Raw genomic sequence first — 20,724 nt, 5'->3', positions numbered from 1 at the left:
TTTAAGTATTTCTACTAATCCAATGCAAATTATATAATTTTTGTTCGCCTCATTCGACGCATTCATGTCCTTAAAAAAAGTATCAGAAGCGTCAGCTCGAAAAGCGATCAGCTTGTAATTTACGACTTTCGTCCCGAGTTCCCACATACGCGAAGCACTGTGAAACGTTTAGAAAACATCCACGACACCTTAAGATTCTTCAGAACCCCTTTAAGATTCTACGGGACCCTTTCGAAAGCTCGTTGCGGGTCCTCGAAGATCGGTTGCGCAGTCTAAGCAGCTGATTCGATGGGAAACTTCGAGCCCTCGACGACTCCATCGTCCGTAATCCTTGAAGAAATCCCAAGGTCGATTACGATGCGGGTCTAATCAACTTCGCAGCGTTTAGACAGCTCGTAGTCCACGCGATGAACTTTCTGCACTCACTCTCGACGACTCGACAACGATGTCCGACGTTACAACTCTATCGGACCGACTCGAACCGGTGGGACAAATCCCGTGTAATCGAAAACCACCTGTCGAATAAAAGCACAGGAATCGCGTGGAACCACGGCTGGTCCACCGCCGACTAACTATACTTGCATATGTATAGATAGACGCCGGTGAGCTTGGACGAAGCCAGCGTGACCACAGCAGGCTGGACGTCCGGAATGCGAGCGGAACCCGTTTCTATGAGTCAAGTCTGGCTATTGACAACGGCCTCTCCTCTCCTGTAGATTCTCTCTCTCTCTCTCTCTCTCTCTCTCTCTCTCTCTCTTTCTCTTTCTCTCGTCCTCTACCCTCCCGATCTCTTGCTCTCTTGCTCTATCAATCTCTGCGTCTCTCCGTTGCCCGTCGGATCTCTCCTTCGTTTCTTCTCCCGTTCTCCCTCGCCTCCGGGCAGATTCTGCGGTTCAGGATCGTGCCACGTGATCTGGAACATCGTGGCCAGACCCGGAGGAGGGAGAGAACGAGAGGGATTCGCGGGATCGAGTCATGTTACCCCGTGAAAATCCAAAACCGTGAGCCGAGAGAGCAGACCTTGATGACCAGGCGACTCCGGTAACGGGAGAATATTACGACTCGCTAACGACTCGCTGCGAGCGAAATTTTCTGGCCGACCGAGTAATAGTCGACTCTGGAACGACTTCATCCCGGCACTCTGGAAAGCGTGTTATAGTACTCGGACGAGGCTGCCGAGTTTCCAGAACGATCCGCGCATCGGAATTAGAGGACTCGGTGCTCTGTCATCGTGCGCGCAACTTCGGCGAACGATCACTCCGGTGTAACTTTGTGGAAAATAGTCCGACGAGGATCTTCTTCGGCTCGTTTGAAAGGGGAAGGCCTGTACTTATGATTTCTGTAGTGTGTTATTGATTTGGAAGATGACGATGTATTGCTATTTGGACCAGGAAGCGAAGCTGATGCGTTCTCTAGAATATTTTGCAAATGTTCAGATACAAGCGGCTGTACGGGCTGGACATTTTTTTCTGACATCAGGAATAGTGCGAATTTGTAAATTGAAGCTTTCTCTTTGCAACGAGCTATTGAAATTGCGGATGCGATTTTTCCTTGCGATTTTATTGCAGTTTTAATGGAAAGTGTGCACACGGAAGCCTCGTAAGGCGATATAGCTCTTTCGAATATCTCTACGGAGTCCACATATCTTTTTTATGATTTTCTAATCACCGCGTGCTTGTAGATTGAAGTTTTCTCTTTAAAATCGCAGATACGATTCTATCTTGCGATTTTATTGCAGTTGAATAGAAAGTGTGCTGCTGGCATCGACATAAAGCAGCTTTTCGTTTTCGAAAAATGTATGAATTCAAATATTAGATACGAATAGCAGAAAAAATGTACGAATAGATTCTATTTGTTTTATACATTGTTTCATTTTCACAAGAAGCATAAAAATTGACGAGAAAATTGTAGAAACAGAATTGCATAAAAATTGTCAAAAAAAATTGCAAAAATAGAATCCGAAGAATTGTCAAGAAAATTGCAAATATAGGATCTCGTAAGAATGACTGAGAATATTGCAGGAACAGAAGTATATACACTCGGTTAACCGTACAAGGATCGAGTGTACTTAATAAATTAGCATTTGCGAAATCACCGGATTTCTCCTGCTCGATTGCAAGAAGGCGTCTTCGCATCGGAATAAGAGCATCGCGTGGATAGTTCGAGCACGATGCTCTTGGAAAACGTCGATATTTAATCGGCACTTGGCGTGTCTTCGTTGCACCGGTTCTCCCATTGATCGGTTCCAGACGAGAAAATAGCGCCGATATTCCGGCTCGAACGACCGAAACGAGGCTCGAGTCGGCTCCGGCCCTCGCCGCGGAACAGGGTAACGGTATTGGATCGAGCCTCCGAAGGTATTTGAAGTTCCCCCGTCAATCTTCGATCCGCCATTTACCTTCGACGAATCGCTGAAATTTGCTCGCGAAACTATCGTTTCGCTGGCGACATCGCCTTCGAAATCGGCGCGTGGCCGATCGTCGGCCGTCGGTTCTCCAATTAATGGATCACAGCGTCGCCATTTTGGTGCTCGCTGCTACTTAAATTTCAGTGCCTTTTTATAGATATTAGGTATAAAGATGGCAGAGAAATTGTTTTCCTTTAGGTCAAAGTATCTCAACGAACGTTCTTTTCGCTTCTTAAAGTTTAAGACTTAGAAACAATAGCGCATATTTTTCTCGATTCAATTCTACCGCATTTTAGCGTTTCCATAGCATTGCGCTTCGTCTTAGCATCGAAATCGGCGTGTGGCCGATCGTCGACCGTCGATTCTCCAATTAATGGATTACAGCGTCGCCATTTTGGTGCTCGCTGCTACTTAAATTTCAGTGCCTTTTTATAGATATTAGGTATAAAGATAGTAGAGAAATTGTTTTCCTTTAGGTCAAAGTATCTCAACCAACGTTCTTTTCGCTTCTTAAAGTTTAAGACTTACAAACAATAGCGCATATTTTTCTCGATTCAATTCTACCGCATTTTAGCGTTTCCATAGCATCGCGCTTCGTCTTAGAATTTTCACAGCATTGTGCTTCGCTTCTGACCCTAATTTAAATTTTCAATAAACATACACGTTTCAAGCTCGACGAAATAAATTAAAAATAGGTCGCGTCGATTGGAGTGCTCGCTGTTTGCACTGCATAAAGCTCCGTTCAAACAAGTGAACGGAGCAAGAAGAAAAGGAAAGTTGTGGTTGGTGGGATTGAGAAAAAAGAGCTAGCAAATATTGATCGAGCAATAATACTCGCCGGAGAGCATTTACTTTTCGCTCGGTCGATACCAACCACCTGACTGACCCATATTTTGCGAACCAAGACAAAAGTCTCGCAAACTTTCGCCTTCTCCGCGATTGTTTCTACGATTTTTCAAAATCCCGAGGATCTTTGCGCTTCCCGATCCTACGGGCGCCTTTAAAAATCCTTCGAGAACATTCTTAATCTCCCTTCGTAAATCGTCGACGAACCAGTAGGTTGCCGAGAGAATTCTTGACAGGGCGGCTTTGCGATAGACGTTAACATTCTTGCACACAAGCTGTTGGTATTTCGTGCGACAAGCTGTTAGTACTTATTTTCTGTGACAAGCGGCAAACATTTTTGTCTTTTATTACCTATCGAAACCCGTGTTTCCTTCGAGATCGTATAAACAACAAGAAAAATTTCTCTATGCAAAATGAAATCGTTCAACACGAATCGCAAGACGTAGAAACCTGACAGAAAACTATATATATTTCTATGATTATTTTAATTGACCGAGAAATAGATCTTTGAAAAAATCGATTTGTTTTAAACATTTTCTTGAAGAATATAGGCTCAAAAATACGTCTACAGAACTTCGTGTCTGAATTCTTATTAATTCGTACCGATTAAAAACCTTATATGTTTTTTCATTATTCCATTATAATTAATTTAATAATTTTAATCCAATAAAACTGTTAAATTTATTACAAATAAAAGAAATGGCCGCAATCGTGGTCACCGTGCTATCATCTTTTTTAAATCCATCTTTGTTCCAAAGTAGCCGGTGCCACCGTTTCTAATATTTTTCGAACTCAAATTTGTATACATTGTTGAAACATGTATAAATAAACCCTTGCAAATGTGACTGCGAAACGTGTTTTTAGTTGTTTCACAAAAAGCTCTCAAAGAAAGTTTAAAAAAAACCGCGCATTACACTGGAATACCCCGTTAAATTCATTTAATTTCCTCGTCGTTTAACGCTGGATTTACGAAGCACTAAAAGCAGCTGCTTCGCATATTAGTCTTATAAAAGCGTTAATTATTAAGAAAGAAATTAAATGTAACAATAAGACATTTATTCCGACGATTAACGAGCGTTACTATAATATTTGCCACAAGTAAATAAATGAAGTAAACGTATCTTTACAATCTGAATAATCGTAAATTCTGTCATTTTCACGGGTTTCCTAGTGTAATACAAAAATTGTTCATTAAATTATAATCGAATCCTCGTATTCCCACGATCGATAAAAATTACAGCTATTTTGTTGCTTTTATCTGTTCCTGCGCTCGCAAATGCGTAAAATCCACAGTCTACTTAAAACGAGACACCGACAAAAAAAATATCGGCCCAGTAATAATAAGAATAATTGCGGTGGTGTGCGCCCTGTGCGTCGCGATGCGGCAGAGAATCGGCGCAGCCTACGCGTTTCCCGTGCACGTGAAATTATTCATCGTAATTCGACGGTTGCGCAAGGGGTTAGCGTCCCCTGAAGAATGACGGAAAAGCGAACAAGGAAGAAGGAAGAGTCGCGGAAGCGATTCGAAACAGGAGCACTCCGTCGTTTCGGCCGTGGAAAATGATACTCGCCGCGGTAACTCGATAATAAACAGGTTGAAAAATTACATAGTCTCCGCGCCGCCGCGGCAAATCTAAATGTCCCGGCTCTTTAATATCGCATTATGGCGGAGTTAACGACCGGAAAATACGCCGGTCGGCCACGGAGGAAAGGAAGTGACCCGCCGCCGCAGGTTCCCTCCGTATTCTTTTACCAGCGCGATACAGTTAATTCGGTCGCGTTTATATTGTACTCGTCCGCGTTGCGGGAACCCACCTTGCAATCTACCACGTTCTTTATTGACTTACTCGGTTACCACCGCTGTCGTTCTGTTGTATGGACAGTGCACGTGGCGGCGGCGTAACAGAGAAGTCTAAACGGCCGGCCTTCGGTCCCACGGAATTTTACCGTTCCGGCCGTTCTTCGCCCGTGATTTCCCATTATTTGCGATTCGTAATTGTCCGCGACAATTTCATTAGTTTGCAACGCGATTGTTCGTCGCTTCTGCGGATTTGTTTATCATGCTGGCAACTGTATTTCTCTGTTACGCGTACAGTGAGCCGCGAAATTGGACCAACCATTTTTCCCAGAAGATCTATCGATCGATAAATATTTGGAACAGAGTTGAACAATTTAAGACACAGTTCCTACGGTTCGTAGTATCTACTGAATATTTTATTCTATGCGCAATCATTAGATCGCGGATCTTACGAATTTCCCATGAAAAATGAGCAGTTCGAATGCGAAACAGTTATTATAGAGTTATTATTATGCTCTTATATATTTATACGTTATTATTATAGAGTTATTATTATACAGTTATTATTATACTCTTATATATCTATACGTTATTGTTATAGAGTTATTATCATACTCTATGGTTATATAGAGTCATTCAGAGAATTTACAAACAATAATTAACAAATATACCTATCAATTCGTTCTAATTATTAATGAGAACGATGAACGTTTATATAGCTGCTGTATGTTGCAATTAATGCAGACAGCTTTTATCTTGCATAAAAATCTGCATCATTTTATTGTATGCAGAAAGAGTTTATTCTATGCATAATCATTCTATTCCAAATGCATAGTTATTTCATCCCAAATGCATAATAATTTCATTTCAAATGCATAATTATTCTATTCCAGGTGCATAATAATTTCATTCCAAATGCACTGTCGTTTCACTGCAAACGTACAAATCGTGTTGTACCAAGTGCACAAAGTTCTGCAGTCTAGTGACCACTGTTTTATGCGCTTGTATTGTTCATCGGCGTGCACAATCCAGACCGAAAGAGGTATAATTTTCAACGAAGCTGCGGCAAAATTGATTTCTTCGTTTGGCTCGCGACACCTCCGATTTCATCGTGGACAAAATAAATGTCCACGCGACAGTTCGACGTTTCGATTAAATCGTCCATTGTCTGGTTTCCATGGCGATTCTATTGTTGCCAGCGAGCACAGCCAGATTGCACAAGAAGACAGGCTTCGGAAAGGACGGCCGGATTCGTAGAAGAGGTCAGCGCTGTTTAGACAGCAAATTAGTGCTACATAGTGGTACACAACGGCGGTACAAGCGCCGGTTGGCTCGCGGCTCGACGGTATTCGCGTGGAAACATTAAAACGAGTAACTCCGAGCCGGGTACATAGGACGGGGAGGGGGGACCGTAGAATCTGCGGGTACCGTAATTCATTAGAAATTCATAGTGCGGACGTCGCTCACGCGGATAAGTAGACTATAAAAGGCACCGGTTACAATTCCGATCGAACGGCTCCGCGGATGCGAACGCGATTTTCAGCTCGAACACGCTCCGCCATGTATTGGGTGTAACACCGTGTCCGGGAACGTCCGACTCGGTTGTTGCGTTTACAATCTGTTCGCGTGAAATTTTCAGGGCAGGTTTGCGCCAGATAACGAGGCGGTCGATTGTTCTCGATGCAGGTTTAATTGTATGGAAATTGGTGAATGTTCTCCGATTAGGAATCGAGTTTATACGACACCCGGTACGTGAGACTTTTTATTCGTCGCAACGACCTATTCTTCTCGTCCCGGCGGCGACCGGTAGTCGATCGAATCGAACGAGATAAGGGCTTAGGATCCTCGGTTAGCCATGGCAATGCGGAGGAGAAGAGTGGGAGGTGTATTGTACCGCGGCGACTATCTCCGGCGCTCGCCGGCAGATGGACACCTTTCCCGCAACTACCCGATTCCGTCGCCGATTTGTATACAGGGTGATTAGCTGAAACTGTTACAAAGCAATATCTCCGTTGTTGTTAACGATACTCGATGGTGTTAGAGGAACAGATTGGACGGTTCAAAGGTACACACGTTCCAGTGGAAGTAATTTCTTTTTAAAGGTCATATTTTTCGAGATTTTAAGGTCATCGATGTTTTTTTCTCTCTCTTTTTTTTTAATAGAATTACATATTTCTATCATTATATCATGATAGCTAGGATCAAGACCAATGGAAACCATGGATTTTTCAATCGTTTCACAATATTATTATAGTTTCTCGGTTCACCGTACTTCGTCCTTCTTCAAAAAACATATAACACACGATATGGTTTCGCATATAAAATAATTACAAATAAGTTTAACCCTTAACGATCCAATACCGCCGTACACGCGGCAGAAATCAATAAAACCGTAAAATCTGGCAGAAAACATTGGAAGAATAGGCACGATTGTTTCGATGAAAATGTATCAACGAAGTTTTATTTAAAAAACGAATATCTCTTCTCTATATTTGATACAAAAATGTTCAGTAAAAAATTTCTCTTCGTCTGAAAAACAGTCTGGACTTGACAGCGTGTAAACTGGAAATAGTTTTGGTCTCCTAAGGGTTAATATAATACCTTTTAATCAGGGTTAATAATACCTTTAATAAGGGTTAATAATACCTTTTCGTCGAGACTCTCGAAAAATCGCTGCGAAACCAAACGATGCGGAGCTATGAAACTTTTCGCGATTCATTGAACGTTGTTCAATATAATATTTATCATCAATATAATTTTCCTGCAAGAAATGCCCAAAGAATGTCCCGCGTTCCGTTCGATTAACAAGAAAGATACTTTCTCATTTCGTGAAACGAAACTCACGAAAGGGGCCTAAGACCCGCGCGAATTCTTTCTCGATCCACCAGCCCGATCCACAACCTCGACCTTCGTACCTGCTCGACCCACCGAATCCTCGAATCGTCCTCCATTCTTCGTTCGACAAAGCCACGACAATTCCCCTCGTACGAATAAATCAAATCGAATTACACCGGGCCGTCGATCGTTCTTTTTCACGCTCGGCGCACGCACGCACGCACACACGCGCGAGCAGAGAGGGGCGACAAAACCATTAATTATTCCATCGTACCTGCTTGCAGAGGGACCATCTCGGAAGCCATGCCGGCTGACGAGTTCGCTGGAACTCGACACAGAGGCAGACCGAGGCTGCAGCCGCCTTAACGAGCCGCTATTCTCATTGACAAGGTCACCGAGATATCGCACGGGATCTAATCATGCTCGGCTGTGCCACGCAACCAGCGCCATTCCGCGATCGCTCGACTCCGCTGTTCTCTTGAGAGAGCAGACCAGCATACCCCTCGAACACACCTGCGCCGCGTAGAGAGAGAGACCACGGCGTGTACCGAGCCGGAAACCGAGAAGGGCGCACGGAAAAACTGGACTTAATCGACCTTGCTATGGTATTTCCCGTGTGCCGGCACGCCGGAGGCGAGTGAATCGACGATAGAGGCCCGAGATCCCGTTGCCGTGGATCGAGGTACCGGCTGGCTTCTATTATTCCACCTGCTCCGAGGCCTTTCCCATGTTTGTCCGAGGACAGAAGCGTTAATAACGCCGCTGGAATGCTTCCGGAGGGAGCCGAAGACGAGTCTTCGATCGACCGACGATCCACTCTAACGATTTAATAGTCGAGTTCAAGAGTCGGCGGATTATGTGGACCAAATCGGGATCGAAGTTAAATAGAGGATCGCGCTAATAAGTATAGGGGACATCGGAGCCTGGAAGGAAGCAAAGCCGGGAAAAGGAGTAGCAATCGATGGTGCCGTGTCGACGTCCGAAGAAGTGAGCCGAGACTTCGAGGAGTCGTTGCCTCTTGGTTCCCGAAGAGGCGCAACCTAATAGATCGGCGAAGAGACTGGAGACTTGTTCAAGAATCGGCTCGATCGCCGATCTCCTAGGCCTTCTGGGATAAAGCAAGGTTCGCTGCGTCGGTGAACGAACAACTTCCATGGTCTGATGATCCTCCGTTGCTCGAAAGCCCAAAGAACGGAGGCCGCCTCGAAATCAGTGCTAATCGCGAAGACGTCGCCCAGCCATGATCGACAGATCCAGGCTCTTAGCGCTGCTCCTTCCGGAGCGGTGCCCTGACGGTTCCCCGTTGGCGTGATCGCAGCCGGCTCCGCAGGCCGGCAGCCTTCCGATGCCGGTCGCCATGTTGGAGCTGGTGTGCAGCAACTCCTTGAGCCCAGGAACCTCGCCTCGAACCGATCGCTCGATCCTCTAACAGAGTTCGAGTCTAACTCCAAAGAATCGACCGTTCTCACGACAATTCAGCGTCCGCGTCCCAGGGTCCGACCGAAAGAGGACGTCGCTGGACGCGATGTAGAGGTCCAGGAGGAAGGAGAAGAAGAAGAAGCTTCTTCCTCCGTGGAAGGCCAGCGTGTCGAGTAATGCTGAAGCACATCCTGACGGGGCAACCGTCGTCAACGGGCTCCAGGCATCACCAGAATGATTATCCGGCGGGCTCGGGCTCGTTGCACGGCGGCCACCATCATCATCACCACTCGGGCGGCCATCATCCGGACCAGCAGCATCACCTGTACAACCAGAGCGGCACCGTCCGCGGGAACGGCGGACGCGGCGTCGACGTCTACGACTCGGTGGTGGTGCACCCGGCGCAGAGGTCGGGGACCATGCACCATCAGCCGGCTACCACGCCGTCCTCCACCCACCGACACCCTCTGAACCACTCGCAGTTGAGCGTGAACAATCTCTCGCAGAGGCTGAACCACAGTCACGCGTTGAACCTGTCCACCCTGTCGACGTCGAAGCACTCGGTGAACAGCGTCAGCCCCGTCGCCGGCGGCAACAACAACAACAACATCAACAGCAGCAACAACAACAACGTGTCGACCGCGTTGGGGCACACCGCGGTTACCCAGGTGCCGCTCCACCATCAGGACAACAGGGCCAAGGTGAACGGAGGCTTCGACATCTCCAGGCTCTCCAGGCTGCCCAGCCAGGCCACGCCCTCCCCCGCGCCCGTCCTTCAGCAACCACCGCCGTGCGCGCCGCTGACCTGCGCCGGATCCACCGCGTACCCTCTGAACGCTTCCTGGTCCTCGTCCTTGTCCAGGAACCACAAAGACCAGGAGGCCGGCGCCAAAGAGACTCTCACCAGTCTCGGACTACTGTGCTTAGTGTCGCTGCTGCTGGCGCTGCTCTCGCTGATCTTTCTGCTAAAGATCTCGCCGTTAACCGTCACACCAAGCAGCCTGATCAGCCCCGAGGAGTACACCATCGTCTACGAGGTCACTCTGGCGCTGTGCGCTCTCGCGCTCTCCCTCAACCTGTGCTGCCTGCTCGTCTGCGCTATCCAGTTCCTCTTCACGGTGAAGCTCGTCAAGACTTCCTACCAGGGACACTGGTGAGTTCGATTTTTCACTGGCAGTAACGTCTCTCGGGCTGTTTAGTAGGTAGATAAGGAAGCTGTTTTTATCTGGACAGCATTTTTGCCGGTTGTTCCTGTCGAGGAATTCACTTTAACCGTTTCGGGCAGGTAGGACTCCTTTTATCGTTTCTAGGACGTAATGGAGGCTTCTTGCAGGATATTTCGGTCGCGTTTAGAACCGACCGAGTACCCTCTGTGTCGGTGACCACCATCTTTGAAGCGGAGTTGGGCTAATTCGATTATATTATAATTCAATTACGTGATTCAAACCATTCGGTCGATTCGATTACTTATCATTTTAATCACGAGTGTAATCGATTGAATACAATTTAATTGAAATACAGGGTGTCCAAACAAAATGTCTCGTAATACGGAAATGGCGGGTTCCTCAAATCATTTGAAGCAACTTCTTCCTTTACAAAAATGTTCTCCGAGGCACCGTTAACGAGTTATTAACGAAAAACAGTGACCAATAAGAATCGAGTACGGCGCCGAGCCAACGGCGCCAGCGGTTGGGCGGTCGAATCCCAGCTCAACTGGCGCGAGGCGAGCCAATGAACAGAACTGGGCTTCGTGCGCTTGACTGGGCCGCCTCGCGCCAGCCGAGCTCTCCTCTCATTGGTCACTGTTTTTCGTTAATAACTCGTTAACGGGGCCTCGGAGAAAATTTTTGCAAAGGAAGAAGTTGCTTCAAATGATCCGAGGAACCCGCCATTTCCGAATTGCGAGACATTTTTGGGACAACCTGTATAATGTAACCGAAATGCGATGCGATTGGAACAGAATTTAAAAATAGTATTGCATTGTCAGGAATGCGTTACATTCATCAGGGGAAGAAAGAAATTTCGATGGTGCACCTGTAATTTGTAATTAGAGCAGAAAATTAACCCCTACGCTACTGAGGGCGCCTATAGGCGCTTGGAATTTTGCGTTATTATTGTTGTGACGCTGAGAACGCCGACGCAGTTTGGTTTTCTGGCACGGAGGGCGTCCATAAGCGCCCTGAGAATTTTATCGATATTTACATATTCCGATAGATCTTATCTAAAGTTTTACATTAATATTAAATTTTGTAATATTTATAGCAATTTGGTTCAGAGAAATTAATAATATTGTTTTAATGCAGCTGAAATTCAGTTTTCTGATTACCGAAATATGTTTTCACAAAAATGCATCGCTACCCAAAAGATCGCCGTTCTCGGCGTACATCGTAGCTCAATTCCTGCCGTATGATACGGTCGGTGCGTCTCGAAGCCTGCTGTAGTCAATGGGTTAATTATCGCATGTAATAAATTCGGTAAAAACTAGAAAATCGCGATCGCAGTGATAAATCACGGTCAGCGACTAATCGTGCCATCTCCGATCACGCAACTACCCTTAAATCACTATAAAAATGATCGATAGCAGCCGATTACAACCATCGAAATCCGGAAAAAAATCTTCCACGGGGATCTTGAAATTGAAATGGAATCAACTTCGATCGAGTTGGACTTGCGTTAGGAATCGACTTATTGATTATGTCATATGCTCGGCGGCGCACGATGTCGCAGCGTGACGAGCAGCGACCGGCTCCGAACGGAAAGAGCGCGAGAGGATCGGGGGAGGACCGGTCGCGGCGCGGCACGACGCGGCGGAGCCCGGGACGCGACATTGACACGCTGGAATCCAGTTCAATTATTTTTCAGTTCTAATGGGACCGCCGGCAACTAAGATCCGTAATTAATTAACGCAATAAGAAGGGCTGCCGTGTCCCGATAATGCCGGCCGCGACCTCTCGGGCCATCGTCGGTCGTTACAAAATCCTTTAACGGGGCCCGTTAACTTTTTTATCGAAGCAACTCTCTACCGGGATGCGGTCGCTCGCTCGCTCGCGCGACTCGCAGGTGGATGCACTTTGCTGTACGGCCCGCGGTTAAGCGCGTCGCGGACCCCTGTGCATGCATCCTGCTGCATCGCGCCGAGACTCTGCTGCGCACAACTGCACCACGTCCGTGCACCGCGCAGAGTGCAGCCTTGCGGGCAGCGTGCAGCAGAGTGCATGCCCATGGGATTCCGTGGGCTGCGCGCCTCTGTCCCCGGCTCCTTTCTTCGCCGGCGCGCGGCGAGAACGTTCCACGTTTTTATCGAGCTCGAGTCGTTTCGATATGTGTGTGCCTGCGAAAATGAAAATTTCATTTTTACCCTTTTTACTCGTTCCGACGTCGCGTACCCGGCGAACGACCGGCCGGTTAACGTCGCTGATTACAGTACCGGCCGTGCACCGGTGACGGAATTATTCGCTCCGAGGGGAAAATGAATTTTTTGGTCGCACGCTGCACAGTGCTCTCGCAGAGCCAGCGATCCTGATAAAAATGATTTTAGGTTTAAGGCGATGGTACAGCGGGTCGTTGTATTCGTCTCGACGCCGGCTTAAATATTGTCCAGTCAGAAATATGTATTAATATTTGGAAAATCGGGGTGATCAGCATTTTTTATGGTAAAGAAACACTTTCCTGCAAGTTTTTCTATTCCAATTTGTTGAAAAGTGAATACCGGGTAATTTTCGTTGGGAACATTTCTTTGCCACGTCGTTGCGAAATGTCTGAACAATCGTGCTTTGGATCGAAACACGCGTCGAGCTTTTTTTTCTTCTTTATTGTTAATCTCTGCTTCGTTTATCGTTAATCTCTATTATCGCTAGACCGCAGATTTCATGCATTCATCCGATCTCTCAAGATCGGACCAGTTCTTGGTAGCACTTTTAATTTACATTCATTTGATCTTTGTCTCGGATCGAGTTGATTGCACGCGAAACGTGTATGAACAATGGATATTAATGATAACGACGAACGGGATAATCGAGGTTCCACTGTACGCTGAAACTGGATCTATAAATTGAAACTGTAGAAAAACGATTGCTCTAAAAAAGAATGTTCTAGTTTCTACTAAAATTTCTCTGTAAAAATGTAGAAAAGCGTTGTTCGTGTCTGAATTTATCAAAGATCGAAACGTGTATGAACAATGGATATTAATGATACCGACGAACGCGATAATCGAGGTTCCACTTTACGCTGAAACTGGATCTATAAATTGAAATTGTAAAAGAACGATTGCTCTAAAAAAAATGTTCTAGTTTCTACTAAAATTTCTCTGTAAAAATATAGAAAAGTGTTGTTCGTGTCTGAATCTATCAAAGATCGAAACGTGTATGAACAATGGATATTAATGATACCGACGAACGGGATAATCGAGGTTCCACTGTACGCTGAAACTGGATCTATAAATTGAAACTGTAGAAAAACGATTGCTCTAAAAAAGAATGTTCTAGTTTCTACTAAAATTTCTCTGTAAAAATGTAGAAAAGCGTTGATCGTGTCTAAATCTATCGAAGATCGAAACGTGTATGAACCATGGATATTAATGATACCGACGAACGGGATAATCGAGGTTCCACTTTACGCTGAAACTGGATCTATAAATTGAAATTGTAAAAGAACGATTGCTCTAAAAACAATGTTCTAGTTTCTACTAAAATTTCTCTGTAAAAATATAGAAAAGCGTTGTTCGTGTCAGAATCTATCGAAGATCGAAGCATTTCAGGTGTCTCCGGAATGCTTCCCAACGTTATCTCCTCCGTGACGAATAGTCATTGCTACCACGAAAATCGTACCCTCTCGTTGAGACGAGGAGAGGAGAGTTCGAATTTTAGAGGAATTCGGCTGCGCGTGCTTTTCCTCTTCGTATCGTTGAATTTTTTAGATAAAGCCTGGAAATGAAAATCGTGTCGAAACAAATCGGAACGCTGGCCCCGATGCAAAATACCGATAGGGATGGGCTATATCGTTGTCGCTGTGATAAGAGGGTCCCCTTTACCGTCGAACGTTGACCGATAGGGTAAGAGTGGAAACTTTCTATGGCAGCGAAGTGTCTGCAAATAGTTTGTACCGTTCACACACTTTCTCGTTTTAATGCATTTGCTTCCCGGTGATGGACACTTAACACCAGCATTCTCTATTTTACATTTGTAGAAAGTGCGAATTTAACGATTGCGTAATAAACCGATGGACACGGTTCATCTATTTTAACACTAGCACGCTTAAGGGAGGGTTGCAAATTCACCATAAATCAACAACGTCCTTTTATAAATATTTCTTATTTTATCCTTGCATTAATAGGTCCCTAAATGTGTCAATTAACAGTCCTGTATAAATAAATATGCTTCGAACCGAATAAATAATACTTGTGGCACCATTTTCTTACGTGAATACAAAATGAGCCTCCTTTAAGCTGACCTTAACGCATCGACTGTCAAGCCTATTTTGAAGAAATCTCACATTTCTTTTTCTTTTCTTTAAATAAAGGAATAATAATAAGTGAAATATAATAATATGTAATGAAAATAATACGTAAAAAATAGTAATAAGTAAAGAAAAAATAATAAATAAATCTCGTAGTTGGGGCAAATATCTAAATAGGTTAAACCTTCTAATACCTCAATCGTTCGCAGAATTAATCACAGCATAGACAGTTAAAAGATTGCTTTACGAACGATCAGTTTGTCGTATCGCGAGCAAAATACGCACGAAACAACAATTTCACCACGAGACACGTTCCGTAGCCTAATTATTTCGTAGCGGATCTAATTTACCACCGGCCAAATTAGAGAAACAACCGACACGACATTGTCTGCAGTCTAAAAATCCAGTTAACGAACCCGCTAGGCACCGTGCTAATTGATATCAAGACGTTCCCAGGCGGAATAAAAGGCAGCTGAATGTTCGTCGGGGATGCGTAGAAGCGGACGCGCGGTTCCATTCGCGATAATTATCCGACCGGTCGGTTACTTTGTCTGGTAGGGTCGCGAAAACGATGGGCCGGCGATAAGGGAGCGCAACGGGCCGGGTCCGGGCCGCGAAAAAGGGCCCGATCGCATCGCATCGTCATCGCGAGCTCGTAACGAGCCTCATTTTCGTTGTGGGCCCGTCACGTAAACGCACTCTGGAACTGCATTTACATCGACCCGTCCTGGGACCAGCAGCCCGCATAACTGGATCGCTCATACAATGATTAGTCGGTCTAAACATCGCGCGTCGTGTACGATTCTTCGTTCGGCTAATTGAACTTCACGCTCTGATACATCGTTGGATGCACGCTTAATTAAGGTGAGAGTTTGGTCGTGTGCTTTTTTTTATGGGAAACATAATAACAGAGCAGAATGGAAACGGTTAAGTGGATCGTGCAGAAAATGCATCTAAAGTATGTACAAACTAATTGTAAGATGATAATTGTGAGATTCGTTTCGCCTCCTTAGAACACCCATTACCACGGGAAATATATACACAGATTACACCGTCTATTTATCGGAATAATTCTAACTTCTTTGTTCGAAGAAATTATTCGAATTGAGATTGCAGGATTATTCGAATATGCATATATTTGTCGAAAATAATTATTCGAACGAATTCCTTTCAGTCGAATATCTTATTCGATATCTGTTTAACGGAATAATTCTTACTTTTACATTCGAATAAATTGTCGAATAAATTATTCGTTCAATAATGCGAATGATCGTCGACTGTTTCTATTGTCACGTGATTTTGTAAGAACGTATTCAAGAAACTGTTTCGAACAAAAGTTGATATACACGAAACTGTTTCTTTCCTCGATAAAGAAAAAGGTCAATGTATTTTTTATTCCGTGATACTGACTTGAATCTTGACATGGAATTGTGACTGACGTTGAGACGAATTAATGATAATAATAACAATGATAATGATAATACTAATAATTTCTTCTATTCATATACGCGAATAGAAGAACCCTTTGTTACAGAACAAGTGTAACAACAAATAGAGAGATTTTATATAGCAATCGCATGACTACAAAGAGAAAATAGGTTCAAATATGTATATACATATACATATATGACTTCGACGATATCGTATCACGACCTAGAGACTACACACAGATGACAGCGCATCGTTTCGAACATTTTTCTTAGAAGAAAATCGCCGGATCTTTTCGCAGAGTCTGCCGCAAATTTCTCCGGCTCGAAAAGAAATCTGAACATCCCCTCGGGGAGCACCGCGGCACTGCTGACTCGGTGCATTCTGCGAGCAGAGAGTCCCGGCGCATCCACTCGGCCGGTCCCTCGGCAAGATAACGTCTGCATTTAGCATAAGAGTATCCGTTGCTCGACGAAATCGCAGAAGCGAGGAACAACGGGTCTCGGGCGACCTGGCACGTAGAATTCGCGGGCCCGCGTTCGCGCGCGCGAGCGCGTTCGTTTGTTGGTTTGTGGGTCAGTCGAGGCTGCACGCAGCGCGCGTCCTGGCGCGGCGCATCGCGGCGCATCGGATCCCAGGTGCATCGCGGCGTGGCGCATCGCGGCGCGTCGGCGTCGTAGTCGCAGGTAGCAGCCGCGAAAGAAAAGGTAGGAGGAGCGGAATGGAACGGAATCGAGCGGAATGGAGCAGCCTGGTGGCGGGCGGGGGAGGGCCTCACCGGCAACGATTACCATTAATTTCTATAATCTCGCATCGTTGCCGACGTCCTCAATCAAGATTATCCGCCGCGGCGGAATGAGAGTTCCCAAGTCATCCATGCGTGCACTATCCGCGCCGCTGAAACGCACGGTGTCTCGTATCCCGCCGCGATATATCAGCGAGCCGTGCTGCGCTGTCTAGTGTTTCTTCTCACGCGGCCCCGCCGACCAATCGACGTAAAAATCCGCGAGATGCGCGCGAACGCCCCTCCACCGATGCATCCCGGTGCGCACCGCGACGCGTTGCGATCTCCGATGCAGTCCGTTGCGATGCGATTCGACGGGCTACGTGTGCCAGCGCCACCCCAATTTCTCCCGAGCGCATCGGTTACACCTAATCGGTACCCGTAATAATACAGTAATGTCTCTCTAATCGACGCTCGGATTGTCCAGAAAAATGGACTATTTGGGAAGAGGAGATACGATTATTCGAGCCTTGTGACTCGTTTTTATAATTGTTGACAATTCTTAACTGTAAAAACAAACCGGCTCGGCGTCGTCCGCGAGTGTTAACCGTGTATTAGGTGCGCGAATCGGAGTCATCGACTGCGTGAATTCTATCCTTTTTTCTTTAACACGTTCCGTGCCACGTGTACCATCGATGGTACACGCTTGCATGTTTACTTAGTGAACTGAACAAATTGTTTACAAGAAATTTAGAACCGAAGAATCAATTTCCACCGCAAGAATGGGCGTTGATAAGTTTTTGTTACGTTGTTATGTGTACGAGAATTAATAATTGCACGTAATACATCAAGTTTTAGTAAAATATCAAAGTGTGAAGATTCGAGTAAAAAAAGCTCGGCACGGAACGTGTTAATCGGCAAGTTAAACTTGGCATTTTGCAGTAATGATTGGTGATTAATTGATATTAATGATTTTATTCCTTTACAGTCGAGTGGAGACTATGAGGCATCGCTAAAAATTGCTTCATTACGTTTCGAAATACAGTAATGTCTCTCTAATTGACGCTCGGATTGTCCACAAAAATGGACAATTTGGGAGATACGATTATTCGAGCCTTGTAGCTCGATTTTTATAATCGTGGACAATTCGTATGTATAATCGCGAAGCTCGAATAATCGTGTCTCCTCTTCCCAAATTGTCCATTTTTGTGCACAATCTGAGCGTCAGTTAGGGAGACATTACTGTATAGGAATTCTTCTGTTTCGTTTCGGAATTTTCGCGATTGACACCTAACAGGCAAGCTTCTCTTTGCTCTCTGCGCGAAAGAATGTTTTCAGGCACTATTTAACTTCGTATTTATCGAATAAGACGTAATGATATTTTCTTATTCGAAGATAAACGACACGAGAGAATTTTATTATTCAGAAATAAACAAAACGAAGGAATTCTTTTTATTCAAAAATGTACGAAGTAAAAAGAATTGTTGTATTCGGAGAGGAACAAAATAAAAGAATTGTTTTGTTCAAAATTCAACGAAATAGAAGAACTTTCTTATTAAAAATTGAAAGAAACAAAATAATTTTTTTATTCAAAAGTAAACAAGATAAAAGAATAGAAAAATGTATTACCTCTTGTTCGACAAATACCAAAAGTAGTAGGAAAAATCTAATTGTAACGACCCTCCCTTACAATGAATCGTACGATTAATTGTTTCCGTCGTACTCGATTTAAACTCTGGCGAAGATAGTTATTTGGCGCGTTTCAACGGGACGTCCGGTAGAAGGTAGCAAGTTTTACGGGTAAGAGGACAGCCGTGTATGCGTGTAGCTGCGATTAGGGCAGCGAGGAACGCCGGGAGTTTACGAGCAGCCCGTATTTCGCGTCCAGCAGGAGGATGCGACAGGACAGGGTCGGCAGAGGTCGAGAATTAGCCGGCGATCGAGCTGTTCCTTGAACGAAAGGCCTGCGAGTTCCGTGGGAAAGAGAGAAAGAGAGAAAGAACAGTGGTGTCACGGCGGTGTCGAGGACTCGTAAAACGCACAATGGCTCGGCCCGCACCGGCCCGACCGAGGAACAGGTGCGGGCCAGGCCTGGCTCGTAACGGTCGCGTCCATCGTCCCTTACGAAACGATCCGTGGCCACCCCTCGTTTCTCGGAGTCATTAAACCTCCCCTTCTTCCCGTATTCTTGCCGTCTTCGCGCCCGGAAACCGAGGAAATTTTCGGGAACGGCTGCTACGAGCATCCTTTGTCTCGTGGACAATGAGAAATCGATCGGAGGCACGAGGGCACTGCAGCGGCTAGACTTTCCAAGTGCCAAGTGCCAAGTGCTTCTTCGAGAATTGATACGCGAACCATAGTGGGAATTTTTGTTAGCGTAAATTTACTTATCGTAATTGAGAAGTTTCTATAAAATTATATAGGTTGTATCTGAAATTTAGCGTTCGTACAGTTTTATGGTTAAATTAATTCCAATGAGATTTGTTTTGAACGATTGTACGGGGGTATAGTTAACAGAATAAATTTTAACTTTAAATTAACAATTCACTGTCACATCATTGCTCGTAAAATGTATACGTATACAAGGTATACGACAGCGATCACTTACTGTCAACCTCTTGCTCCTTATAGACTCTAACATAATTCCATTTTTTTAAACCTTGCCCGTTTATTTTGAACTTCAGGTATTCAGGATTTATTTATTATTTTTTACTTATTATTTATATACTTAAGAAAACGAAATGCTGACGTCTAGAACACAGTTTTTTAAAATAGGCTTGTTGGCAGTGAATGTCTTAATAAACTGTTGAAGAAAATAAGTATAAATAAAACAATAAAATAAATCACAACATCCCTCCAGATACACACAATGAACGTAGAAATGGAACAGCGCGATATAGTGATTAAATTAAAATATAGTGATTAATACGTTTAAAAATATGTCGGTATTGCATTATCCAGATATTACTATTTCGTACGAAATAGTAGATTAAATGTCTCACTATTAAATTAAAATGGCGATACATGTATTCAAATGTTATCCAGGTCTTTCATTTGCGCTTCAACATGTGTTGAAGACATGCGAACACAATTTGAACGATTTCGAAGATCAGATACCCGGTTGCAATTATTTCTGCGTGGCGTAATTAGTGCCAAAGGCTAGACGGTAGCGTCGAAGCCCGCAGTCCACCGGCAATTCCAGCGAGCAAACTCACCGGTTTCGCACCGAAGGGAGGGGAAAACAATGGAAAACCGTGTCGTCGCAATGTCCACGGATTCGCGGCTCAGCGAGTCCGATAGCGATCTAAAACACCAGCGACGATTCGTCGCGGCGAGATTCGATCTTGATCGAAATTCCGGTCGCCGCACCGCGACTGTTTTTCCTCGCGCACGACGAATCTCTAGAAAATCGATTCGACCGCTTCCGGCGGGACACGGAAATTGAAAGAGCGAGCGATCGAACAGATCGTTCAACGGGCTTGCTGGCTTCTGCCCGGAAGTGCAGCCATGCAGACGGGGGCTTCTCGTTTCCGTGTTTCCTAACCTGTCGCGAATCAATTACAATCTTGACTTTGATTAATTCAATTCTATGTATTCTATTCACTTCGTTGGGTATGAATAACAGTAAGAAAATGCAAATTTGATCTGGCAGAAAGTACTGTAAGATCTCGATTAACCGAACTGGATGTTCCTCGATCTTTATCGTATAGATTTTTGATTTTTCTAATTAACACATTGCGGACGGCTCACGAGATATCTCGTTTTTAGCAAATTGAACGTTGCGGACGGGTCACGAGATATCTCGTTTTCATG

At 44.9% G+C, this 20,724-nt stretch overlaps 1 protein-coding gene across 2 annotated transcripts in view; it reads left to right on the top strand.

Moving 5' to 3' along the window:
* The window catches only part of LOC117218415 (uncharacterized), a 73,769-nt gene that overhangs the window by 29,110 nt on the left and 23,935 nt on the right, over window positions 1-20,724 (top strand). For both annotated transcript variants that reach the window (XM_033466763.2, XM_033466762.2), the window contains exon 2: window positions 8,171-10,458. In XM_033466763.2, coding sequence (XP_033322654.1) covers window positions 9,482-10,458 — 977 coding nt within the window. In that variant the 5' untranslated portion in view covers window positions 8,171-9,481. The remainder of the gene's footprint in view (window positions 1-8,170; window positions 10,459-20,724) is intronic.

This window comes from Megalopta genalis, chromosome 4 (genome assembly GCF_051020955.1).
Source record: "Megalopta genalis isolate 19385.01 chromosome 4, iyMegGena1_principal, whole genome shotgun sequence".
Classification (NCBI taxonomy): Eukaryota; Metazoa; Arthropoda; class Insecta; order Hymenoptera; family Halictidae; genus Megalopta; species Megalopta genalis.
The sequence above is the reverse complement of the archived record's forward strand: the minus strand, read 5'-3'. Positions and strand labels throughout refer to the sequence as shown.